Below are 27,015 nucleotides of genomic sequence, written 5' to 3'. Positions count from 1 at the left end.
TGAGGAGGGAATTCCCGGGGTGTTTGAGAGGGAAGGTGGGCGGTGGGTTCTCCTCCTAAGAGATAAGGCACCCCTTCTAACATTTTGTTGTCTGTCTCGTTCTGCAGGTGGTGAGGGCCATCAATTCGGAGCTGCTCAACAGGCTCATCTGTCTACCAGATCTGGACAGCGTCATGGCCGGCTTTGCTGCCCTCGGCTTCCCCAATTGCGGAGGAGCGCTCGATGGGACACACATTGCAATCCGTGCACCGCCCCATCGAGCAGCCCAATTCATAAACAGAAAGGGCTACTTTTCTATGGTCCTCCAGGCCCTGGTCGACCATCGTGGCCAGTTTTTGGACATTTGTGTTGGGTGGTCAGGGCAGGCACACGATGCCCGCATCTTCAGAAACTCGTACCTCTACCGGAGGCTTCAAGCAGGAACATTTTTCCCCCATCGCCAGTTTGCGGTTGGGGATGTGCACATGCCGGTGTGCATAGTGGCTGATGCCGCCTATCCCCTGATGCTGTGGCTGATGAAGCCCTACACCGGCCACCTGGATGCGAGCAAGGAGCAGTTTAATGCTCGCCTTAACCGGGCTCGCAACTAGGTGGAATGTGCGTTTGGCCGTTTAAAGGGCAGATTCCGGTGCTTGCTCACACGCCTCGACATGGGGGAGAGCAACATCCCTGAGGTGGTGGCTGCGTGTTGCGTCCTCCATAACCTCGTGGAGAGGAAAGGTGATGCCTTCCTACCAGGGTGGGGTAGAGCTGCTGATGCCCAGGAGAGGCTCTTTGCCCAGCCCCGGACAGCTGCCATCCGCCAGGCTCACTGGTCTGCTGTTGGCATCCGGGAGGCCCTCCGGGAGCAATTCTCCAGTGGAGGCCACTGAGACTGAGTGCACTGAGGGGCTTCTGCCTGGGGACTGGGCCCTGGCCCAATAGAAGCTTCCCTCCACAACCCATCTCCTGACCCTGTTTGGACACATCACTTATACCAGGGTGTGTTTCAAAATAAAATGATCTGTTTACTTTTTGTACATATTATCAAACAATAGTATAAATGTTGCAAACATAACAAAATTTTTTTTCATTTTTGTTGTTGACAAAACTATTTACAATAAAGAAACATTTTATTGAACTCTTTGTTTAACTGGGGTGATGGGGGTGCTTGAAACCTGGAGGGGGGAAGGGGATCAGGTTGAACGGTGCTTGCCAGACTTCCCTCTCCTGCCTGGGCCTCGTGTTTGGGGTGCTCCACGGCTGCGGGATCGGGTGGTGCACCTGTCGGTTGGCTGGCTGGGGTGCTCTTGGGACGTGGAAGCCTGGGGGAGAGGAGGGCCAGGGGGAGAGAGGGGCTGGGGGAGCTGGGGGGGCTGGGTGAGAGGGAGGTCCAAGGGGGGAAAGGGCTGCTGTTGTGGAAGGGGGGTTTGGTGGGGTGGGGTCATGGGGTGCTGGAGGAGCAGGACCAGGCACAGCAGCAGGCAAGCCGCTGACCTCCCTCAGAGTGGCGCACAGGACCGTGTGCTGCAGGACCAGCTCGTTCATGAGCCGGTCACGCCAGCGATCCTCTGCCTCCGCCCTCTCTCGCAGGATGGAGTTCTGCTCCTGCACGGCCTCAACGTGCTGCCTCAGGATGTCCGCATAGACACGCCTGTGTCTGCGGCTCCCATGTCCCCGAGATGTAGATGGAGATGGAGGTGGGGCTGGGGTGCTGCGGCCCTCTTCCACGGCTGGTCCGGCTGTGGAGGAAAAGAAGAAGACACAATCAGTCCTAAAAACTGGACTCTGTAGCACTTAAAATACTAACAGGATGGTTTATTAGGGGATGAGCTTTCCTGGGCCAGACCCACTTCCTCAGATCAGAGTAACACGGCTACATTTCTATCACAATCAGTCATGTGTGCAACAGCTGTCCAAAAGGGCATGCCCTCTCCCTTGAGACAGGGGAAGCAGACATTCTGAAGGTCACACTGTGTGTGTGTGTGTGTGTGTGTGTGTGAGACCTGGGCATCAGCCTGAGCATGACAGGTTTCCCTTGTGCATCACCCACTGTGCACCCACCTACCTCCCCCCCCCCCCCGGGTGTGACACAACCTCACTGTACTCACCTGCTGCTTCCTCTCCTGCGCCAGATGACGCCTGGGAGGCCTCTGAGGTCTGGGTGACTGGCTCCAAGGTGGTGAGGGTCGCCGTCTCCTCGCTGTCCTCCTCCTCTTCTGGGACCATGTCCCCGTCTCCAGAGTGCTCTAGCTCCTGCTCTGGAGCGTCCACCACGGGGTCTGCCAGTCCAGACTGTACAAACCTCCGTGGTGTGCGTGCTTCTGCACTGCCACCCAGGATCTGGTCCAGCTCTGGGTAGTAGGGGCAGTAGTGGGGGGCTGCCCCAGACCGGGAGCTCTCCTCCCTGGCCTTAACGTACCCCTGGCGCAGCTCTTTCACCTTTGAGCGCACCTGGTCCTGGGTGCGGGGGTAGTGGCCCTTCTGGGCCAGGGCTTCAGCCATGCGGCCATAAATGTCAGCGTTTCGCCGCTGGCTTTTGAGGGCCTGTAAGGCCTCCTCCTCTCCCCACAGCTCCAGCAGGCTCTTTATCTCTGCGCCAGACCAGGATGGTGCCCGGCACTTGGAGCCCTTGGCTGGGTCCCCAGAAGGCTCGGTGGAAGGGCCAGGACGGTCTTGGGGCTGGGACATGCTGCAGCAAAGTAGCCGTGTGCTCTGGCTCCTTGTCTGCAACAAGTGTCTGTGAGGGTGCCTATCCCTTTAAGGAATGGCTGCAGCCAGGAACCACAGACTTGCAACCCATGGCCCAGATTGTCCACCAGGGCTTCTTCCTGGAGGCCAATTCTTTCGAAAGAAAGGGCTCCCCCCGTCCAGACTCACGTTCTTTCGACGGATCTCCCTCGAAAAAGGCGTTCTTCCTCGTAAAATTAGGTGTACAGCCGTCGAAAGAAAAGCCGCGTTCTTTTGATTTAATTTCGAAAGAACGCGGCTTGAGTCTGGACGCAGGGGAAGTTCTTTCGAAAAAAGGCTACTTTTTTCGAAAGAACCCCTGAGTCTGGACACGGCCTAAGTGTAAGAATCCAGTACATTAAGGATTTCAGATTCTATTTTGCAATTTGGAACTGTCCATGGGTAAACAATCTACTATTTAAACACTCCATACCCCAGAATTGTAGAATTAGTATTTAATGTGCTACATAAAAATCTATTGTTATGAATAATAGCTGCAAAATGATGTCATGTTAGGCAGCAAGGAAATAAAAGCTAATGAACATAATTTCTGTATTGTGAATTTGCAACACTCCTGTTTTACATTTATGGATTTAATTCAAAGAATGACAACATCCAGGGCACCAATATGGTAAACCACGCATTCATTGTGTCAGCATAAACATACATAACGATAGTTTTCTGCTGACAAACAATGTCAGCATTTAGTGGAAAGATTCAGTAATCTCTGCCTTCAATGGCACAGACCTAATGTTCATTCATGGAGGGACACATTAACAATTGATCACTAGTTTAAAAATAAATAAATAAATACATAAATAAAAGCCTATATAAACTGGAGCGGAATAAAAAGGGACTACTATATATACATATGTATGTATCTCCATGATCTTGTATTTACTACAAGAATACAGTAGTCTTGTATTTACTACAAGAATCTGAAATCTAATGGGTCTGATTTAACCATGAATCCTTCTGAAAAACACTTAATAATGCTCTTTGTTGGATAATTTTAATACAAATGCTATATTTTTCTAAGAAGAAAATGAAGTATCCAATGTGCTTTCATCAGCGCAAAACACAGAACTAAAAAATTAGCAAGTGTAACCCAAGATAGACAAAATGTTGTTTGCTATTAACTGGAAGAATACTATCTCTTGGCTGTAACATTTTGCTCTGAGTCTAAAGCATTTTGCTTAGTATAAGGTAACCGCATAGGGAAATTCGGAATACAGGACACCAACGGGGGGGCTGCTGGCTCTCAGGGCTTAAGGCCCATGGGTGGGGGGAGTTGCCAGTGCTCAGGGCTTCAGCCCTATAGAGTGGGAGGGGAGCTGCCAGTGCTCAGGGCTTCACGCCTGCAGGAGAGGGAGGGGATAAGGGCTTCCAGTGCGCAGGACTTCAGCCCCACAGTGAGGGGGAGGGAATCCACCAGCACTCAGGGCTTCATCCCTATGAGGGAGAGGGGAGCCACCAGTGTGCAGGGCTTCAGCCCTGCAGGGGGCAAGGGGAGGAGGTGCCAGCACTCGGGGCTCTAGTGGCTGAAGCTCAGAGTAATGGCGGCTCCCCTCCCATCCTACCCCGCTGCAGGGATGAAGTTTTCTTTCACAGCATGCAGCGTGGGGAGGAGAGAGGAGCCCTGAGCACTGGCAGCTTCTCCCCCATCCCCTGCCGGGGAAAAAAGGACAATGTGCCCATTTAAAAAAAAAAAAAGTCAGGACACCAGGAGGAGGCCTTAAATAAGGGTTTGTCCTGGTAAAAATGGGACAGATGACCACCCTAGTTTAGTACCACATAACTTTTCATATGAAATGCTCAGCATCGTTGAGCAATCTTCTTTCATGGAGATACATACATATGTATATATAGTAGTCTTATATTCTGTATCTGCAAGCCCACACTGCCCCAGTAAAAACATGCCCATAAAGGATACAAAAATATAATCATCCATGTATCGTTTCTTTAGATTCTCCACTATAGAATCCTCTGTGATTTTGGAGAGAAGAACCATATCATCCACTCCGCTGTGCTTGACATTGTGACTCTGCCAATGATACCGGTAGTGCACCTTGCTCCCCTGTAAAATAATTTAATATGGATTGAAATGATACAGAGTTCTCATTAGCTTCAAAAATTGACTTCAGTTCATTCACATGCTGACCCCAAAATATTTTCTCACATTAAAAATCATCCACATCTTACAGTCAGAGACAAGTAAAAAGGCATCTCTCTGCATGTGTTAACTTCAAAATTTTCAGTAAATAATTCAAGCACTCATCAATCTATTTAAGCTGACAAAGAGAAGGTTACGAGGTTATTTGATCATAGTGGACATGAATCTATACTGGGAAGAGATTTACAGTAACACACAGTTCTTTAATCTAGCTAAGCAAAGCATAATGAGATTCAATGACTGAAAACAGAACTTCAAAAATAAAATAAAATAAAATAAAATAAAATAAAATAAAATAAAATAAAATAATGCCAAAAACCATGCAATAAATAAGGTGCAAATATTTAACAATTACACTAATTGACCATTGGAATGATTAACTAGCAATATAGTAGATTCTCCATTACTTTAAGTCAAGACTAAATATTTTTCTAAATGAATTAAATTCAAACAGAAGTTATTAATTTGCAGAAATTATTGGGTGAAGTTTTATGGATTGCGTAATGCAGGAGGTCAGATGGTTTAATCATAATCCCTACTCATCTTAAAATCTATGAATTCTTTAATTTAGATTTGTAAAGAAAGAGGCACATGCTAGCCATAGCCCAACTATGTAGTCCTCATATGTGAAAAATCTTCTTGCATGTGACTGGTGCTTTGCCTTTACACAATGCTTTTGGAAAACAGTGATTTTGGAAGCATTTTAAAAATGAAGGAACCAATTAATTTTTGGAAGATATTTTAAGCCATATGACTAAAAGATCAATTGAGGGTCAGGATATTTGAGAACATGAGATGAACTGAACCAGAAGTCCAACAAAAAGCATAATTTCCCTCAGCATATTCATCAGCTATTTGGGATATTATCTTTGGAAAACTGGACTGGCAGAGTAGATACACAAAGAGGTACAGAATCAAGAAAAATACAAGAAAATGGCCGTCATTTCAAAACTATTCAGATTGTGGTTTAATATTAGACACAGAAGGAACAATTATGCTTTAATTGAAGTCAATAATAAAACTCACACTGAATTCAGTGAGAGCAGGATCGGGTCCAGGAAGCCAACACAGATGGAAAATGAGTAAAATACTGGAAGATTTTACATGAGCCCGAAACTGTTGTTGAATACATTTTGGTCATGTATATTGGGAGGCCAGAACATTTTTTTCACAAAAGCAACACAAAACAGCAAGAAAGCAGGATAAGCAGCACTTGGAAAGATCATCTTATAATTTAAAACCACTTTCCACATTACTTACAAATATGCATTTAGATTAGATTAGGATGTCTCAGTTTGGATCCAAAAAGGACACTTACAAGCAAACAGAAGAAGGAGCACACAAATAACCTAATGACAAAACGTAATTAGAAACAAAAGCATGAGTGTGCAAGATATTTTAGCAGGATAAAATAATTTGCTTCAGATTAATATTGTATCACATTTAAATTGGGGGTTTCACCAGTATCATTGAAACTTCATTAAAGCCATCGAGAGGAGTGCCAGCATGATCGGAAAATCCAGCAGGTCACAGCCCAACCTTACCAGCAGCTCTGCCAAAATAAATAGATGCCATATCTAACATTCTCTCCCTGTACCTGGTCAGCTTGGGCCAGAGAGATGGAGACATAGCCCTGCCCTAACCCCACCCTTCCCGAGAATGCTAGCTCCAGTAGCACAGTGATGCTGTTCCTAGCTACATCAGGCCACTAGGGCACAAGATCTGTGAGCTTCTTTGTGCCCTCGTTCCATCATTATTGCTCAGCCATGCAGGAGTACTCACAATATGTCCCTTAACTTTATATATTACAACTTGACTTGAATTGTATACAACCGTGTATAACAGGTATTACTGAACACTTGACTAACCCTATGCACGCATTTAGGGTGTGTCTGCCTTCTGCATCTTTTTGTAGCAACATTTACTATTATAGATTTATTGTAACACTTGATAAAACTTTTATCCACTTTCCCATACGCTCATAATTAAGGTTAGTTTGTTAGCCCAGTTTTACCATAGTCCTCCATGCACACGTTCTAAGTAATATCCACAAGTTCTTATAAGACTAGTACAGGGTTCCCAAACTGTGCTATGTGGGCTTTGTGCTCCATCCATTCACTTCACAACGATTTTAAAGCATGTTGTACATGAATCAGTATAAGTTTGGGAGCCACTGAGTTAGCTAACCTGTCACAAAACACAATGGAGACAAGGCATATCTGTTTTAGTGAGAGGTAACAAAGGCAATCATCATGTGGGAGTGGGTATGACCTCACTTAGATAACTTGGAGTAAGCACTTTGTCTCCACTTAGGACTTTACAGTGATAACATCTTTGCATCAGTGAAGACAAATAGCTGTTAAAGGGGGAGCTTGGCAGATTTAAACAAACCTCAGCCTGCACTCAAGTTTTCAAAATCACAGGCTGGAAGCGAGCCCCAGGAGACCCAAGAGTTTAATTACCTAGCTACCTGGGGGCCTCTCAGCAACTTTGAAAGATGTTTTCCAAAAACAATGCTTGAAGTAGAATTAGGAACTGAGATTGGGCAAGGAAACAGGAATAAACTATGTGTACTGCTTTGTTGTCAGCTTTTATTTTTCATTTTGTTGCTGTTCCAGGCTTATGATCAGACCTTCTTTGCATTCTCACAAGAATATTTGAGGGTGATATAACAACTTCCTGTATGCTAACAGTCTGCTGTTAGATGTACTCCACTTTAGGAATACCAATGTAATAGCTAGCACATTGAACTCAATTGTTAGACTGAAATCTGACAACAACAGCAGACATCAGTGATGATAGCCTTCTGCTCAATTTTATAGTTATTCCTGTTATAAATGCTTTGAAACAATCAAACCTGTAAACAAGATATAAATTAAGATTAAGATGCAGTTTTCATTTTTCCGATCTCTCAAGTGACAGACAATAAGATTATTCTACAGACACTTCAAATAAGCTTCAGGGAGCAGCCGAGTTAGTCTGTACAGGATAAACTTAAAAAACAACAAATAGTCTGGTAGCACTTTAAAGACTAACAAAACATGTAGATGTTATCATGCACTTTCGTGGGCACAGCTCACTTCTTCAGATGAGCAGCTGTTAGAGGTACTACACTTTAGGAATACCTAAATATCTAAAGCAGAAGCTTCAGCAAGTAGCTGAGTTCATCTGTACAGGATAAACTTAAAAAACAACAAATGGTCTGGTAGCACTTTATAGACTAACAAAACTTGTTAGTCTATAAAGTGCTACCAGACCACCTGGATCTAACTAAAGCATTTTTTAAATTCTTTGTGGATCTAACTAAAGCATTTGACTCTGTCAGTTTTGAGGGCCTCTGGAAGATTATGGCCAAATTTGGATGCCCAGATACCTTCATTGAAATGGTGAAGCAGTTCCATGACGGCATGCTTGCCAGAGTCCAAGATTGTGGCAATTATTCAGAACCATTCACAGTCACAAATGGTGTGAAACAGGGATGCGTCCTGGCCCCCAGTCTCTTCAGCCTTATGTTCTCTGCTGTGCTGATTGATGCCTTTAGAGAAAACAATGTCAGGATCGACTTGCGCTACCATTTTATTTAACATGAGGAGGCTTCAGACCAGAACCAAGGTTCAGGTGGAGACCATTCGTGACTTTCTATTTGAGGATGACTGCGCCCTCAACTCAGGTATGCAAGCAGGCATGCAACACTGCACGAATCTATTTTCCTCAGCGTGCATGAGCTTCGGCCTCACAATATCCACCAAAAAAAACAACGTTCTGCATCAGCCCACTCCTGGCTGTGACTACACTGAGCCATCCATCACTGTCAATGGCCAGAAGCTCGATAATGTGGACAAGTTTACATATCTTGGCAGCACTCTATCGAAGGCAGCCAACATCAACGAGGAGGTGAATACTAGAATCACCAGAGCCAGTGCAGCTTTTGGAAGGCTTCAACTTAATGTTTGGAATCGAAGAGGCATTAAGACTGAGACCAAGCTAAAAGTCTACTCGGTGGTTGTCTTGCCCACCCTCCTCTATGCTTGTGAGACCTGGACTGTATATAGTCGTCATGCGAAATAGCTGAATCACTTCCACCTGAACTGTCTACGGAAACTGCTGAAGTTAAGATGGCAGTATAAAGTTCCAGTTACTGATGTTCTTCTACAGGCTAATATGACAAGCATTCACACCATGCTTTGCAAGGCACAACTCAGATGGGCTGGCCATGTTGTGCGCATGTCCGATGATCGATTGCCCAAGAAGATGCTCTATGATGAATTACAACACATCAAGCGATCTCTTGGAGGTCAAAAGAAGAGATTCAAAGACACCCTTAAGGCCTCCCTTAAGAACTGTAACATAGATCCTGGAAATTGGGAGAGTATTGCTGATGATCGTTCCGCCTGGCACAGACAAATACATGATGGTGCAATAGCCCACGAACAAAAGAGACTGCATTATGCTGCAGAGAAATGTCTTCTTCGCAAGTCCAGGGCTGGTATCTTCTCTTCCTCAGGTCGGCAGTCCGATCTTTCATGTCCCCACTGTAACCATCAATTTCGGACTCGGATTGGACTAATCAGCCATCTCCGAACCCACCCCCAACTAAACTGATGACACTGGGTGGTCCTCATCGACCTCGATGGACGAACAGCACCAGACCACCTAAAGTGCAGTACCTTTAACAGCAGTGCGCTGTGCCCACGAAAGTTCATGATACCATCTACATGTTTTATTAGTCTTTAAAGGGCTACCATACTATTTGTTGTTTTTTAAGTTACTTCAGATAAGGCTATTTGAATCTTCAATGTGACAGAAGGTGGCAAAGACAGTAAAGCACTGAAGTCCACAATTTTATAACTGTTGTCACTTGTACAGCATAATTGAAATGCTGACTATGTAAGGGTATGTCTACACTACAGCGCTAATTTGAACTAACTTAGTTCGAATTAGTTAATTCGAACTAAGCTAATTCGAACTAACGCATCTAGAACTAAAAACTAGTTCGAATTAGTGTTTTGCTAATTCGAACTAGCATGTCCACATTAAGTGGACCCTGAACTGGGGTTAAGGATGGCCGGAAGCAGTGCCGGCAGGGCATCCGATGAGGACGTAGAGCGTGGAGCTGCTGTCTCAGGCTAGCCGAGGGCTGTGCTTAAAGGGACCCGACCCCCACCCCGGACAGACAGTTCTCAGGGGTGCCCTGCTTGCAAAGCAGTCCTGGCTTGGAGTGCCCTGAGTGCCCACACTGGGCACATCACAGCACTCGGCCATCAGACTGGCTGCGCTTGCCGCTGGCTGCGATCTGGGGAGAGGGGGGAATTGGGGGGCTGCAGGAGAGCTTCCACCCCCAGAAGCCCGCAGAGCCAGTCCAGTCCTCCCGATCGGGGGCTCGTACCCCATTCCTCCCTCACCTCCTTCCACTTACCCTTCCCTAGCCCCCCTTCCTGATGTACAAAATAAAGAAAACGTGTGGTCAAAAATAGAATCTCTCTTTATTGAACAAAACTCGGGGAGACTGGGAAAAGGAGGTGGGAGAGGAGAAGAGAGAGGGTGGGAGAGGGGAGGGAAACTAAAATGATCAGAGGTTTGGAAGAGGTCCCATATGAAGAGAGGCTAAAGTGACTGGGACTTTTCAGTTTAGAAAAGAGGAGACTGAGGGGGGATAGAATAGAGGTCTATAAAAGCATGAGTGGGGTGGAGAGGGTGCATACAGAAAAGTTCTTCATTAGTTCCCATAATAGAAGGACTAGAGGACACCAAAGGAAAGGAATGGGTAGCAGGCTTCAAACTAGTAACAGAAAGTTGTTCTTCCCAAAGCAAAGAGTCAACCTGTGGAACTCCTTGCTGCAGGAGGCTGTGAAGGCTACAACTAGAACAGAGTTTAAAGAGAAGTGAGATAAAGTCATGGAGATTGAGTCCATGGAGTGGTATTAGCCAGGGGGTAGAAGTGGTGTCCCTGCCCAAAGTTTGTGGAAGGCTGGAGAGGGATGGCATGAGACAAATGGCTTGGTCACTGTCGTCGGTCCATCTCCTCCAGGGTCCCTAGGGTTGGCCGCTGTCGGCAGACAGGCTACTGGGCTAGATGGATCTTTGGTCTGACCCAGGACGGCCATTGTAAGCTCAGGGGTCAGGGTCGGGGGTCTCAGTGGACCACCTTGATTTTCATGCACACCTGCTCCTTGGTGGCCAGGCTGGCAGCTCTCCTGCCCTAGATGGCCACTTTCCTGTGCCTAGTGCGGAGGTCGTGAACGAGGTCCACGATGTCCGCACTAGCCCAGGAAGGTGCCCGCCTCTTGCGGTCCCGGGCAAGCTCCCGGGAGCCGCCAGCCTGGTCCCGGGAAGAGGGGGAGGGCTGGGGGGCATTGGGTGGCTGGCTTGAGCCGTGCCAGATGCAGGGTCTGCTAGCTGGGTGCTGGCAGGCTTGCACCTGGCACGGGCATCGTAGCCAGTCCGTGCCCCTTTAAGGGGTCCGGGGCCGGGAGGGGGGTCCATACGAGTTTCCCTGGTGTTGGCCAGAGTGGCCACCAGGGAAAGCTGGGGAGGGCTAGCCTCCCACTAGTTCGAATTAAGGGGCTACACACCCCTTAATTCGAACTAGTAAGTTCGAACTAGACTTAGTCCTCGTAGAATGAGGTTTACCTAGTTCGAACTAAGCGCTCCACTAGTTCGAATTAAATTCGAACTTGTGGAGCGCTAGTGTAGTGCCTATCAAAGTTAATTCGAACTAACGTCCGTTAGTTCGAATTAACTTTGTAGTGTAGACATACCCTAAGATAAATTCCCTTATTACAGAATTCTATATATTACGACAGGGCTACAAGCACATCTTTATTGTTTTCTTCATAATGTGAGCAGATGAATCAAATGCTGCAGCTGGATTTTTATTTACAGAAGTTTGGATATCAGATTCCTCCTTGTGTTACAATGGCAACAGTCTGTGTTTTTATTTCTGTCCCTATTGTGAAAAAGAACAAGGAACGACAACATCCTATGCTACAAGTGTTTGATGTAGTTATAAAAAGGTTGGGTCATGCTGGGATACACAACAGGGTTTTATATAACTGAAAAAAGCAAATATTTTGTAGTTCTGACTGTTTTTAGGCCCTTTGTCTAAAAATATAACATTTAAAACAAGAAACCTAAAGAGACTGCATACTCAGTCCCCAAGGAAAGGCTAGGCATGTCTAATGTCTCTGTGAAGTAACTCTTTCTAGCATCTGAATGAGCAGAATTTATAAGACCTTTGAAGGATTATCATCAGAGCCTTTGGCTGCACCTGCAATGGTGAAAATGGACCTGTAATTCACCATCAGAGCAGCTCCAAATCATGGCAACCTCCTCTGCAGCAAAAGGTGATTCACAGCTCCTTAGCTGGTGCAAGATATTTACTTTACCACAATTAAAGGCATGGCCCAACTTTTTTTTTCTAGCCACAACAAATGCTTGCAGGTGCAGCATCTGTGTTCTACTCCCAACCAGAACAGAAATATGATTTTAGGGTTAACACAAGATGAGATGAGGGTAAAAACGCCTGCATCCTGCCTGCACTATAGTTCCCAATACTTCTAACCCAGCAGAGATACACCAGTGGGAAATCATGCATCTCATTTTTCCCCAGCATATATAAAGTCTTTTATGCCTGGTCTACACTAGGACCTTAGTCCAAAATTTGCCCCCAAGATTGAATTTGTAAGCTATGCGTTCGTACTACCAAACTCATTATTCCAGAATAAGGGGCTGCGGAATTCGAACTCTGTAGTTCTGCTTTTCATGAGGAATAACACTATTCTTGAACTTATAAGTCTGAAATAAAGTTTAGTGTGTATGCTTTGGTACTGCTAATTCAAACTCATTGGCTACTGGGTGGCCTCCCACAGCTCCCCAGAGTGGTCCTGGGGTTCTGCGTCCAAGGTAGAATACCCACATTAATGGAGTCTGCCTCGGACTACATTCAAATCTTCCCTGTGAGGACACGGAACTTGGCCTTTGTAAAACCGGGTGCCCAGAAGTCAAATTTAGTACATTTGGATTAATCTCCTAGGCTACGTCTACACTGGCCCCTTTTCCGGAAGGGGCATGTAAATTTCACCAGTCGTCGTAGGGAAATCCGCGGGGGATTTAAATATCCCCCGCGGCATTTAAATAAAAATGTCCGCCGCTTTTTTCCGGCTTTTAAAAAAGCCGGAAAAGAGCGTCTACACTGGCCCCGATCCTCCGGAAAAAGTGCCCTTTTCCGGAGGGTCTTATTCCTACTTCAAAGTCTTATTCTGACTTCAAAGTAGGAATAAGACCCTCCGGAAAAGGGCACTTTTTCCGGAGGATCGGGGCCAGTGTAGACGCTCTTTTCCGGCTTTTTTAAAAGCCGGAAAAAAGCGGCGGACATTTTTAATTAAATGCCGCGGGGGATATTTAAATCCCCCGCGGATTTCCCTACGACGACTGGTGAAATTTACATGCCCCTTCCGGAAAAGGGGCCAGTGTAGACGTAGCCCTAGTGTAGACATGGCCTTAGGGCAGTGGTCTCCAACCTTTTTACACCCAAGATCACTTTTTAAATGACAGACCAAGCCAAGATCTACCGCCCTGCCCCTTCCTTGAAGCCCCGCCCTCTCTATTCTCCTCCTCTCCATCACTTGCTATCCCCAATCCTTATACTACTGCTTATTTTTTTTTTTTTATTCTTCTGTAGGAAGAGGTTTTTCCAACATTTGGCCTGTCTACACTGGACCAAATGTCAGAAAAAAACCCCTTCTTTTGGAAGCCACCTTATTCCTTGGCCATGGTGCTCAGCCAGGGTGCCACCAAGCTCCATGTGGGCAGGCGCAGAGGGGAGCCGCCCAATCAGCTGGAGTGCGGTTCAGCCTCCTCTGGGCTGAACGCCACAGCCAGCAGGCCAAGCAGCTTCTCCTCTGAGCCAGCCCACGTGGAGCATGGTGCACCCTGGCTGAGTGCCATGGCCAGCTGGCCGGGCAGCTGCTTCTCTTCCCTCTAGCCTGGCTGCCCTGCGGTCAGTCCGGAGGGAATGCGGCCCAGGGAGGCTGTGCCTAGCTCCAGCTGTGAAGGCCACAGTCAGCTGGCTGGGGTGTTTCAGCCCTCCCGACCTCCCAGCTCCCACCATTCCTCGCAGCTACTCACCTGTGTTGTTGCTCAGTAAGTAGCTGCTCCTCAAATGAGGAAATCTAATGTAAATGTACGGTGCAGGTGCGTAGTTCAGAGAGTGCTCAAGAGCTACTCTTAGAGCCCCTGAGATCTACCGGTAGCTCACGATCTACTGGTTGGTGACCACGGCCTTAGGGTGTGCTTCTGAGGAGGACAGGGGGATAAGAAACACAGTAATCCCAAAAGATGCCTCAAAAAGTTTCATTTAGCCACTATCCCACAGTTCGGCTCACAATTAATAATATAATTGGCCTCAAAACCTAAGCCAAAATGGAGTTTTGATTATCAGTGCTCCCTTCAACCCAATCTTTATTTAGAACCATTCTCTATGAAATTCTCATTTAAAATCATCCCTGTATACTACTGATCCATGATGAATAAATGTGGGTTTGTACTAATTTTTCTATCCTCTAAAAAATATGTAACCTTATTTGTGATTTCCAGACTTTTTTATTTTTTTAAAATCTAAGGTTACATCTACACAGCAGTGTTATTTTGGAATAACTGATGTGAGGCCTGGTCTACAGGTAACTGATGTTATTCTGAAATAACACAGTCCCCATCTACAAGCAGTTATTTCAACATAATGTCAAAATAATGTCGAGTTGGAAGATTTCTTACTCCTCCTCCTGTAATCTTAATTTTATGAGGAGCAAGGGAAATCGGAGGAAGAGTGAGCTTTCTCGGACTTTCTGCTGTGTAGACAGCACCAAAAGCCAAAAAAAGCTATTTCAACTTAAGCTACGCAATTGACATAGCTCAAGTTGTGTAGCTTATTTCAGCTTTAGCCTTGCTGTGTAGACATGCCTTAAGGAATTATCTTGGGACCAAAATAAGCACACAGCTGCTCCCCAGTAACATCTATAAAAATACTTATAATTTACTTTTCAGCATGAAATATGTTATTCTCAGTAGAAAAATATTCTAGAAACTTTAATATGAATTTCAACCTCAGGTAATGGTGATCAAAAAATCAAAAGGCAGCAACCATAGGAAGAGAGAAAAGTGCCTAAAACAGCAGCTATATATGTACTTTCAGAAGAAAAAATAGGAATATTGCTGTAAAAGACACAGTAAGCAGAATATTTGAAAGAGGAAATGAAAGGAAGGAGAGCAAAAGCAGCTAAAAAGACTAACCAAGATAAAAGGCAAATGCTTAAAATTAAACATGAGGGAAACATTAAGCAAGGAAGACAAAAAGCAGTGCTGAAGATCTGAGAAAATGACAACAAAAATGTATGCAGTTTTTAGTTGTAGGTCAGGCAGCTTGAACAAAAAAGGAAAATAAAACCCTTAAGAAAAAAGAAGACAGAAATCTCTCACACTAAAAATTACACTTACGGATGTAAAATAGAAAAAATGAAATTTCTGTGATGGGTGAAGTTATCTTGGTGCATTGAGGCAACTGCTGTTTTGAAGCGTACTTTTGCTTTATGAAGGTTGTTTCTTTAATCTTGGATTGTGAGTATGAGACATTCATAGAATGCATGTACTACACCTCAATTCAGCAAGTCAGGAAAAAATACCAAAAACAGCAGGAATTCTTATAAGGTAAAATAAATAAATAAATAAAATATTGCCAAAGTGAAAAAAATGTATGTATTAACCAAAAAAAATGGCTGCCTCCCTGTTTCTGCCAGGTGACTTCGGGGATTACATGTTGCATTGTTTGAAATCTTTAGATTTTTTTTAGACGAGATTATTTAGAAAGGTTCCAAAAATACTATCCCAAAAGAATGCAATATTGTGAGAATTTAATATACCTGAAGTGTGAATTTCAACTTAATCTTCACTAGAGAGCTACTCTGATGCCAGCTGAAAGCAAAATCAGTGAGGGTATGTCTACACTACCCCGCTAGTTCGAACTAGCGGGGTAATGTAGGCACACCGCACTTGCAAATGAAGCCCGGGATTTGAATTTCCCAGGCATCATTTGCATAAGTGGGGCGCCGTCATTTTTAAATCCCCGCTCGTTCGAACCCCGTGCAGCGCGGCTACACGGAGCAAGAACTAGGTAGTTCGAACTAGGCTTCCTAGTTCGAACTACTGTTACTCCTCATTCCACAAGGAGTAACAGTAGTTCGAACTAGGAAGCCTAGTTCTAACTACCTAGTTCGTGCCGCGTGTAGCCGCGCTGCACGGGGTTCGAACGAGCGGGGATTTAAAAATGGCGGCGCCCCGCTTTATGCAAATGAAGCCCGGGAAATTCAAATCCCGGGCTTCATTTGCAAGTGCGGTATGCCTACATTACCCTCCTAATTCGAATTAGGAGGGTAGTGTAGACATACCTACAAATATTACAATACTTAAGTGTGCAGCCATTTCCTAATTTAATTCCCTCCTTTACCTGTCCTTTCAGGACTTTGGAATCTCAGGAATTTTTAGCACCAAACCAGGCCAAAATTTCCCCTAGTAAATTCCTCTCTCTTTGGTCATTGCCCTGTTTGCATTGCTGAAAATAAACCTCGATTGCAAGTTATTTTTTTTGCCAACTGACAATCTTTTCTTTGATGATACTAAGGTATTTGTTTTCTCACAAGACTGAGGCTCTCAGCTAGAGATGCAACACAAATTCTTTTTCCAGTACCCATCTCAAGTAGACAACTGTGCATTGAAGACTACCACAGGGACTGAATTCCTCTGGCTACATCTAGACTGCCCCCTCTTTCACAAGAAAATTTGCAAATGAGGCGAAGCGGTGAATATTTCTGTGCCTCATTTGCTTACTTAATGAGCTGCCATTTTGTGCAAGGGACTTTTGTACAAGAGCTGTTCTGCCGCTTTTTTTCAGGAAGATCGGCTCTTGTGCAAAAGTCCCTTGCGCAAAATTGTGGCTCATTAAGTATGCAAATGAGACGTGGCGATATGCACCGCTTTGCCTCATTTGCATATTTTCTTGCGCAAGAGGGGATAGTCTAGACATAGCCTCTCTGTTTGCTGCCTCTAGGCCAAACTTTTTTTTAAATAAAGTACCCCTTTTTCCCCAGTACCTACAGTTTTCAGACACACAATTTTTTTCTATTATTGCAACACATTTGTTTAAACAACTTAATGGTAGCCAGGCAGGTGGTGAAATTTTTGGGTGTAAAAAGTACAAAAATAATAAAGTGCTGTAAAACTTAAAACAAAAATTCAGTTTTCTCCAAATTTCAGTTGTGTTGACGTACCACCCAAACTTCTCTGGAGTACTCCTACGGGTACTTGTACCATTGGTTGAGAAACACTGCTCTAGGCTATTACTGTAGTCACCCTGGCTGTTAATCTCCCTTCTATAATGAGGCTGGTGGCTCTTCATAGAAACAGGCCCACCCCTGGATAACAACATCTCTACAATAAAGTGTGGGGACCATGGTAGTAGTCTGGAGATGGCTATTTAGTAATCTGAATCAGCTCATCCCTGGCTATTCTGCCCATACCACCTCCCTAGTCAGTGCTACCTTACTTTGCAGCAGCACAGCTGGTTGCAGACCTCCTCTTGGAGGTGGCTTATGGATACCTACAACATCCTCCTAAATCAACTGCAACCCTTTGGCTAGCTGTATTTAGTGGCATGGTCAGTGAGTGTCTGCCAAATGCCATGGCTAACTCCTCTGAATCCCTGTTACAGGCTTGAATATTAAGATAGGGGTATCCACATAACTCTTTAGGGATATCCACATAACTCTTCTTTTATGACAAATCATGCCACTAATATTGCTCTGAAAAGATCAATTGTCAATGGTAACAACTTGATTTATATTAGGCAGTCATTCTGCTGTTGCCTGCACACAGCACCAGTAGTAATTCATACGGGGTATGTCTACACTACAATGCTAATTCGAACTAACTTAGTTCGAATTAGTTAATTCAAACTAAGCTAATTCGAACTAACGCGTCTAGAACTAAAAACTAGTTCGAATTAGCGTTTTGCTAATTCGAACTAGCGCGTCCACACTGATTGGACGCAGGGGGGCATTTAAGGGCGGCTGAAACCAGTTCTGGCAGGGCATCAGGTCAGTAGTTGCTTTGTGTGGCTGCTGTCTGAGGCTATCTGAGGCTCGTGCTTAAAGGGACCCCCCCTGGACAGCCGGTTCTCAGCTTTTCCTGCTTGCTTGCCAACCTCGCCGAGGGACACCAAAGCGTTGGTCTCTGTGCCCGTCTGTGTCGGTGCTTCCCTTCGGGGACGCCGCCGCAGGTGGCAACATGGAGCCAGAGCTCGCCCTGCACCTTCTGGTGCACTTTCTGGACTTGCTGCTGCAAGCCTGCCACCAATGGCTCGAGGCTGCCTGGCACCTCCTGGTGCACATCAGCCCCCTGCCTCTCCGCCTGGCTGCCCTGGGGGCCGTCGAGGAGCCACGGCGGTGCCCCGGCACCGGCGTGCCCCGCCGCATCTGGCGTCTGGACACCAGCACCGACTGGTGGGACCGCATTGTCCTGGAGCGCTGGGAGGACCGACAGTGGACCCAGAACTTCAGGATGAGGAGGGACACCTTCCTGGAGCTCTACGAGTGGCTCGCCCCTGCCCTGCGCAGAAGGGACACTCGCATGAGGCCCGCCATCCCCCTCCAGAAGTGGGTGGCCATCGCCGTCTGGAAGCTCTCCACGCCGGACAGCTACCGATCCGTCGGAAACCAGTTCGGCGTGTGGAGATCCACCGTCGGAGCGGTGCTCATGCAGGTATGGCACTCGTCGGCCACTGCACCGGGGGGGAAAGGGGCTGCGAGGAGGGGATGGGCCGCCCCAGGGACAAAGGGGGGATGGGAAGAGGTGAACGCGCCCCACACTGGAGGGGTCGGTCTGTCCCGGCCGTACTACACGCCGCCAGGGGGGTTGCTTCCGGGAGTGAGGCGCGGGGCACTGCCAGGGCACGAATGCTCCCAGCCACCCGGGCGCCCCACTGATTGGCGCTTTGCTGAGTCTCTCTCCGCAGGTGGTCAAGGCCATCAACTGGGTGCTGCTCCGCAGGGTGGTCCTCCTCGCCGACCCGGACGCCGTCATCCGGGGATTCGGCGCCCTTGGCTTCCCCAACTGCGGGGAGGCCATCGACAGGACGCACATCCCCATCCGTGCCCCGGAACACCAGGCCTCCCGGTACGTCAACCGCAAGGGGTACTTCTCCATCCTCCTGCAGGCCATGTGTGACCACCGGGGACAGTTCACGGACATTAATGTGGGCTGGTCCGGCAAAGCACACGACGCCCGGGTGTACCGCAACTCCTCTGTGTGCCAGCGGCTGCAGGACAGGACCTTCTTCCCCGACCGCCACATCAGGGTCGGGGACGTGGACATGCCCGTGTGCCTGTTGGGGGATGCCGCCTACCCACTGCAGCCATGGCTGATGAAACCGTACACGGGGCACCTCAATCCCTCCCGCCAGGCCTTCAATGCCAGGCTGACCAGGGCCCGCATCGTGGTGGAGGGGGCCTTCGGGCGACTGAAAGCCCGCTTTCGATGCCTCCTCACCCGTCTGGACCTGGCCGAGCACAACATCCCTCCAGTGGTGGCAGCATGTTGTGTGCTCCACAATTTGTGTGAGCGAAAGGGGGAGGCTTTCCTGCCAGCCTGGATGGCTGAGGCTGACCGCATGGCTGGACACTACGGTCAGCCCTGCACCGCCGCCATTCGGGAAGCCCAGCGGGGGGCCGTCCGGATCCGGAAAGCCCAGCGGGAGAGCTTCCAGGTGGAGGAGGAGGACTGACCTCTCCCTTGCATGCCCCACTGGGGCCTTCTTCTACCCTACCCCCCTTTCCCTTTCCCCTCCCTACCTACTATAAAATAAAGACACCTGTTTTTCAAACAAAAATGTCTGTTTATTTCACATAACTGGGGTGGGGGGAGGGAGGAATGAGGATGGGAGAGGGGAGGGGGAAACCTGGGACGAGGGAGCTGGAAGGGAAGGGGAGGGAAGGGAGGAAGAGAAAGGAAAGCTCAGGGGTGGGAGTCCGGCTGCCTCTCCCGTCTCGCCACACTGCGGGTCCAGGGGCGTCAGTGGGGAATGGTTGTGGAGGGTGGGGCAGGAGGGACACGGGGTGTGGAGGAAGCAGGAGCGGGAGCAGGAGGGGGAGCTGGGGGAGCAGGGGGAGCAGCAGGGGGAGCAGGAGCGAGAGCAGGAGGAATTGGGAAGCGGTTGAGCAGGCTCTGGAGGTGTCCTCGCAGGGCACAGCCCTGCTCCTCCAGGGCCTCCAAGCTCCTCCGGCGCAGTCTCAGGTCCTCCTGGACCCAGTAGTCCTGGAGACGGAGCTGTTGCTCCAGGAACTGGAGGTGCCACCTCTGGTAGTCCTCCTGGTTCCTGGCTCTCCTGCTTGCCCAGGCACGGGCAGCTGCTGCAGGCGGGGTGGTGCGCCCTGCAGGCCCAGGTGCTGCAGCTGTGGTGCAACAAGACCAGCAGTCAATTACCCCAGGGGCCCAGGTGTGTGAAACCCAGCTCCCCTCTGCAAGGCCAGGGCCCCTGCAGGATCCCCAGCTGCTGCTCCGTGGTGGGCAAGGCCCAGGCACACGGTCCCGGGGCTCCCTCTCACCCCAGCCCTCCATACACATAAGGGGAGCATGATGGTACTCACAGGTAGACGCCTCCCCGGCCTCGGACAACACAGGCGAGTGGCTCTGTGGGGTGCCTCGGGGGTCCCGGGTCCTGGGCAGGCTGCCGGCAGGCTCCTGGCTCTCAGAGCCCTCCTCCTCCTCCCTCTCCTGGAGCGGTCCCTCTGCCCCGGGGTCTATCACGTCCCGGGGGGCAGGGACGGCATGAGCCCCCAGGCGGCAGTCCAGGGCGTGAAAGTGGGGGCAGGCCTCCGGGTCGGCCCCTGGCAGGCAGACCCGGGAGTAGGACTACCGCAGGTCTTTGATCTTGCAGCGCACCTGCTCCCGGCTGCGCTGGTGGCCCCTGGCGGCCAGGCTGGCAGCCATGCGGCCATAGACTGCTGTGTTCCTGTGGCTAGTGCAGAGATCGTGGACATTGGAGGCTTCCCCCCAAACCTCGATGAGGTCCACAATCTCTGCACTTGACCAAGCGGGTGCCCGCCTCTTGCGTCCCCGGGCAGGCTCCTGGGAGCCGCCAGGCTGGTCCTGGGGAGCAGTGGAGGGCTGGGTGTCGTCGGGTGGCTGGCTCATGTTGTGGCAGGTGCAGGGTCTGCTGGCTGGGTGCTGGCAGCCTTGCAACTGGCACAAACTGTGTAGCCAGCCCGTGGCCCTTTAAGGGCTCCGGGGCCGGGAGGGGAGCAATAGAGTTTGCTTGGTGTTGGCCAGAGTGGCCACCAGGGCAAGCTGGGAAGGGCTAGCCTCCCACTAGTTCCAATTAAGGGTCTACACAGCCCTTAATTCGAACTAGCTAGTTCGAACTAGGCTTAATCCTCGTAGAATTAAGTTTGAACTAACGGAGCGCTAGTGTACCGCCTATGAAAGTTAGTTCGAACTAACATCCGTTAGTCCGAATTAACTCTGTAGTGTAGACATACCTTTGGTGAGAGGGTGACCACTGCTGCCTAGACAGCAGCTGATGTGTGCTGTTAAGGGCATGACCTCTACCTGGACCCTGTGCTAGCAATTTTTTGTTTCTTTTTACCACTTTCTTCCTTTCCTGCAGGTGTGTAATTTTCCCATAAAAGTTCGTGGGAATTATGCACAGCAGAATGCTCCAAAGGGAGAATGTACATACACTGACTTTTTATTTAAAACATAATTTCAGTTTCAAGTTCTGATTCCTTTTGCTTACACAGAATATGAGAGCTGGAAATATTTCTATAGGGATTGATTACAACTGGGATTTAAATTGGTAGATTAGCAAAATCAGACCCAAGCATCAGAGGATAAAACTGAGGTGTATCTTCATCAATGTTAAAACATTAATATTTTGCTTTTCATTTTTCATTTTACTATTCCCAGGGAATAAAAATGTTCCCATTATAGGAGAGCCTCAAAAGAAAGTACCAATAGTCAAATCTCTCATTGAGTCATAGAATCATAGGGCTGGAAGAGACCTCAGGAGGTCATCGAGTCCTGCCCCCTGCCCAAGCAGGACCAACCCCAACTAAATCATCCCAGCCAGGGCTTTGTCAAGCGAAGACTTAAAAACCTCTAGGGGTGGAGATTCCACCACCTCCCTAGATAACCCATTTCAGTCCTTCACCACCCTCCTAGTGAAATAATTTTTCCTAATATCCAACCTAGACCTCTCCCACTATAACTTGAGACCATTACTTCTTGTTCTGCCAGAGGTCAATACTTCAAACAGCCTCTCTCCATCCTGTTTGGAACCTCCCTTCAGGAAGTTGAAGGCTGCTATTAAATCTCCCCTCACTCTTCTCTTCTGCAGACTAAATAAACCAAATCCCTCAGCCTCTCCTCATAGGTCAAGTGCTCCAGCCCCCTAATCATTTTGGTTGCCCTATGCTGGAACCTCTCCAATGAATCCACATCCTTTTTGTAGTGGGGGCCCCAGAACTAGATGCAATACTGAAGATGTGGTCTCACCAGTGCTGAATAAAAGGGAATAATCACTTCTCTAGATCTGCTGGCAGTGCTTCTCCTAGTGCACCCCTAATATGCCATTAGCCTTCTGGGCTACAAGGGCACACTGTTGACTCAAATCCAGCTTCTCATCCACTGTAATCCCCAGGTCCTTTTCTGCTGAACTGCTACTTAGACACTGTAATCACCAGCCTGTAACAATGCTTGGGTTTCTTCCATCCCAAGTGCAGGACTCTGCACTTGTCCTTGTTGAACCTTGTGAGATTTCTTTTGGCCCAATCCTCTAATCTGTCCAAGTCACTCTGGACCCTATCCCTGCCCTCCAATGTATCCACCTCTCCCCCTAGCTTAGTGTCATCTGCAAACTTTCTGAGGGTACAATCCATCCCCTCATCCAGGTCATTAATGAAGTTGTTAAATAAAACCAGCCCTAGAACCGATCTTTGGGGCACTCCACTTGAAACCGACCGTTACCCAGACATCGAACCATTGATCACTACCTGTGGGGCCCGACAATCAAGCCAGATTTCTATTCACCTTACAGTTCATTTATCCAATCCATATTTCCTTATCTTGCTGGCAAGAATATTGTGGGAGACCGTATCAAAAGCTTTGCTAAAGTCAAGGTATATCATATCCACTGGCTTCTCCGTGTCCAGAGCCAGTTACCTCATCATAGAAGCTAATCAGATTGGTCAGGCATGACTTGTCCTTGGTGAATCCATCTTGACTATTCCTGATCACTTTCCCTTCTTCCAAGTGCTTCAAAATGGATTCCTTGAGGATCCCCTCCATGATTTTTCCAAGGAATGAGGTAAGACTGACTGGTCTGTAGTTCCCGGGATTGTTCTTCTTCCCTTTTTAAAAGATGGGCACTATATTTGCCCTTTTCCAATCATCCGGGATTCCTCCCGATCTCCACAAGTTTTCACAGATAATGGCCAAAGGCTCTGAAATGAAATTCGCCAAACTCTCTCAGTACCTCAGATGCATTAAATCCAGACACATGGATTTGTGTACGTCTAGCTTTTCTAAATAGTTCCTAGCCTGTTCTTTCTCCACCAAGGGCTGCCCACCTCCTTCCCATATTGCATTACCTAGTGCAGTAGTCTAGAAACTGACCTTGTCTGTGAAGACAGAGTAAAAAAAAGCATTGAGTACTTCAGCTTTTCCCACATCATCTGTCACTAGGTTACCTCCCTCATCCTGTAAGTGCTCCACACCGTCTCTGATCATCCTCTTATTGCTGACATTCCTGTAGAAACCTTTCTTGTTACACTTCACAAGCTTTGCTAGCTGCAATTCCAATTGTGCTTTCATCTTCCTGATAACTCTGCTGCATTCTCAAGCAATATATTTATACTCCTCCCTAGTCATCTATCCAAGTTTCCAGTTCTTATAAGCTTCCTTTTTGTGTTGAAGCTCACCAAGCATTTCCCCAGTAAGCCAATCTGGTCGCCTACCATATTTGCTTTTCTTACTGTGCATCGGATGGTTTGTTCTTGTGCCTTCAGTAAGGCATCTTTAAAATACAGCCAGCTGTCCTGAACTTCTTTCCCCTTCATGTTAGCATCCAAGGGGATCCTGCCCACCAGTTCTCTGAGGGAGTCAAAGTTTGCTTTCCTGAAGTCCAGAATGTGTATTTTGCTGCTCTTCTTTCTTCCTTTGATCAGGATTCTGAAATCTACCATCTCATGATCCCTGCTGCCCAGGTTGTCATCCACCTCTACTTCTCCTACTAGTCCCTCCGGGTATGTCTACACTACCCCGCTAATTCGAACTAGCGGGGTAATGTAGGCATACCGCACTTGCAAATGAAGCCCGGGATTTGAATTTCCCGGGCTTCATTTGCATAAGCGGGGCGCCGCCATTTTTAAATCCCGGCTGGTTCGAACCCCGTGCCGCGCGGCTACACGCAGCACGAACTAGGTAGTTCGAACTAGGCTTCCTAGTTCGAACTACTGTTACTCCTCATTCCACGAGGAGTAATGGTAGTTTGAACTAGGAAGCCTAGTTCGAACTACCTAGTTCGTGCCACGTGTAGCCGCGCGGCACGGGGTTCGAACCAGCCGGGATTTAAAAATGGCGGCGCCCGGCTTATGCAAATGAAGCCCGGGAAATTCAAATCCCGGGCTTCATTTGCAAGTGCGGTATGCCTACATTACCCCGCTAGTTCGAATTAGCGGGGTAGTGTAGACATACCCTCCGTTTGTGAGCAGCAGGTCAAGCTGCGCATGGCCCTCGGCTGGTTCCTTCAGCACTTGTACCAGGAAGTATAACTCAGTATAACAGCAATGGAGTGAGAAAGGCAAAGTAAAATGCAAATGTAGCTTTTTTTTTTTTAAGTGTCAGACAGGAGGTTTCTGAAAAATCAGCATTCCATATCTACAGAGTCTGTTAGTGACTCCTCCCAGGGGAGTTTCCTGGCTTAGTGGGGGAAGTTGTAATGTACAGTTTTTTATTTGTTTAATTTCACAAAACGCTGAACAAATGCACTCTAAATTCATCAGAACTACTATCTAGTACTGAATCCGCATTCTAGGGTAAAGATGCAGCGATTGTTTTGGATCTAATCTATGCTGCAAATCAGGAGTGATTCCCCTGAAGTTAATTGAGTTACTGCATCAGTTTTACCATGATGTGAGATCCAGGATCAGGCTTTTCAAGTCATGTACCTGAATACCTTTGAGGATCTTGGCCCTGCCTCACACAGTGGGCCAAGCCAGTACTGGCACATCATCCAGTAATATAGGGTATTATACCTATATTATAAATGCCTTCCATTTCAAAAATTAAATATTTACTGGATCCATAAATATTTCTTAAGGGAGAAATCCTTAGTTGTCATATGTGGATTGGCCAGAGCTGACAAACAACCGCATAGAAAGGAATCCAATGCATCAGGGAAGGGCAGACAAATAACCAGTGGCAAATTTTTAAAGTGCTTGTACACAAATGCTAGGAGTCTGACTAATAAGATGGGTGAACTAGAGTACCTCGTATTAAATGAGGAGATAGACATAATAGGCATCACTGAAACCTGGTGGAATGAGGAAAATCTGTGGGACACAATCATACCGGGATATAAAATATATAGAAAGGATAGAGCAGGCCGGGTGGGTGGCGGAGTGGCACTTTATGTGAAAGATAATGTACAATCAAATGAAATAAAAATATTAAGTGAATCAACATGTTCCATAGAATCGCTATGGATAGAAATTCCATGCTCCAATAATAAGAAATTAGCAGTAGGGATATATTACCGACCACCTGACCAGGACAGCGATACTGACATAGAAATGCTGAGGGAGATTAGAGAGGCTACCAAAATAGAGAACTCTATAATAATGGGGGATTTTAATTACCCCCATATTGACTGGATACATGTCACCTCAGGAAGAGAAGCGGAGATAAAATTTCTCAATGGCTTAAATGACTGCTTCTTGGAGCAGCTTGTGCAGGAACCCACAAGGGGAGAGGCAATTCTCGATTTAGTCCTGAGTGGAGTGCAGGATCAGGTCCAGGATATAACCGTTACAGGACCGCTTGGGAATAGTGACCATAATATAATAACATTCAACATTCCTGTGGTGGGAAGAACACCTCAGCAGTCCAGCACCCTGGCATTTAATTTCAAAACGGGGAATTACACAAAAATGAGGAGGTTTGTTAAACAGAAATTAAAAGGCACAGTGACTAGAGCCAAATCCCTGAAAGCTGCATGGAAACTTTTTAAAGACACCATAATAGAGGCCCAACTTAAATGTATATCCCAAATTAAAAAACATAGCAAGAGACCAAAGTAAGAGTCACTGTGGCTTAACCACCATGTAAAAGAAGCAGTGAGGGACAAAAAGCTATCTTTTAAGAAGTGGAAGTCCAATCCTAGTGAGATAAATAGAAAGGAACATAAACACTGTCAAATCAAGTGTAAACATGTAATAAGAAAAGCAAAAAAAGATTTTGAGGAACAGCTACCCAAAAACTCAAAAAGAAATAACAAAATGTTTTTAAGTACATTAGAAGCAGGAAGCCTGCTAAAAAACCTGTGGGTCCCCTAGATGATCGAGCTATAAAAGGAGCAATCAAGGACGATAAAGCCATTGCGAAGAAACTAAATGATTTCTTTGCTTCAGTTTTCACGGCTGAGGATGTTGGGGAGATTCCTGAATCTGCACCGTCCTTTGTGGGTGATGAATCTGAGGAACTGTCCCGGATTGCAGTGTCATTAGAGGAGGTTTTGGAACAAATAGAAAAACTTAATGTTAACAAATCTCTGGGACCGGATGGCATTCATCCAAGGGTTCTAAAAGAACTTAAATGGGAAATTGCTGAGCTATTATCTGTGGTTTGTAACCTATCCTTTAAATCGGCTTCCGTACCTAATGACTGGAAGGTAGCCAACATGACACCAATATTTAAAAAGGGCTCTAGAGGCGATCCTGGCAATTACAGACCAGTAAGTCTAACTTCAGTACCGGGCAAATTAGTCGAAACAATAGTAAAGAATAAAATTGTGAATCATGTAGAAGAACATAATT

At 47.1% G+C, this 27,015-nt stretch overlaps 1 protein-coding gene across 1 annotated transcript in view; it reads right to left on the bottom strand.

Moving 5' to 3' along the window:
• Window positions 1-27,015, bottom strand: part of MYO1E (myosin IE) — a 181,331-nt gene that overhangs the window by 100,974 nt on the left and 53,342 nt on the right. The window contains exon 2 of the mRNA XM_075897339.2: window positions 4,643-4,786. Within this exon, the coding sequence (XP_075753454.1) occupies window positions 4,643-4,786 (144 nt within the window). The remainder of the gene's footprint in view (window positions 1-4,642; window positions 4,787-27,015) is intronic.

This window comes from Pelodiscus sinensis, chromosome 14 (assembly GCF_052426305.1).
Source record: "Pelodiscus sinensis isolate ZL-2025 chromosome 14, ASM5242630v1, whole genome shotgun sequence".
In the NCBI taxonomy this organism is placed as follows: Eukaryota; Metazoa; Chordata; order Testudines; family Trionychidae; genus Pelodiscus; species Pelodiscus sinensis.
This window is presented reverse-complemented; position numbering and strand designations above follow the sequence as displayed.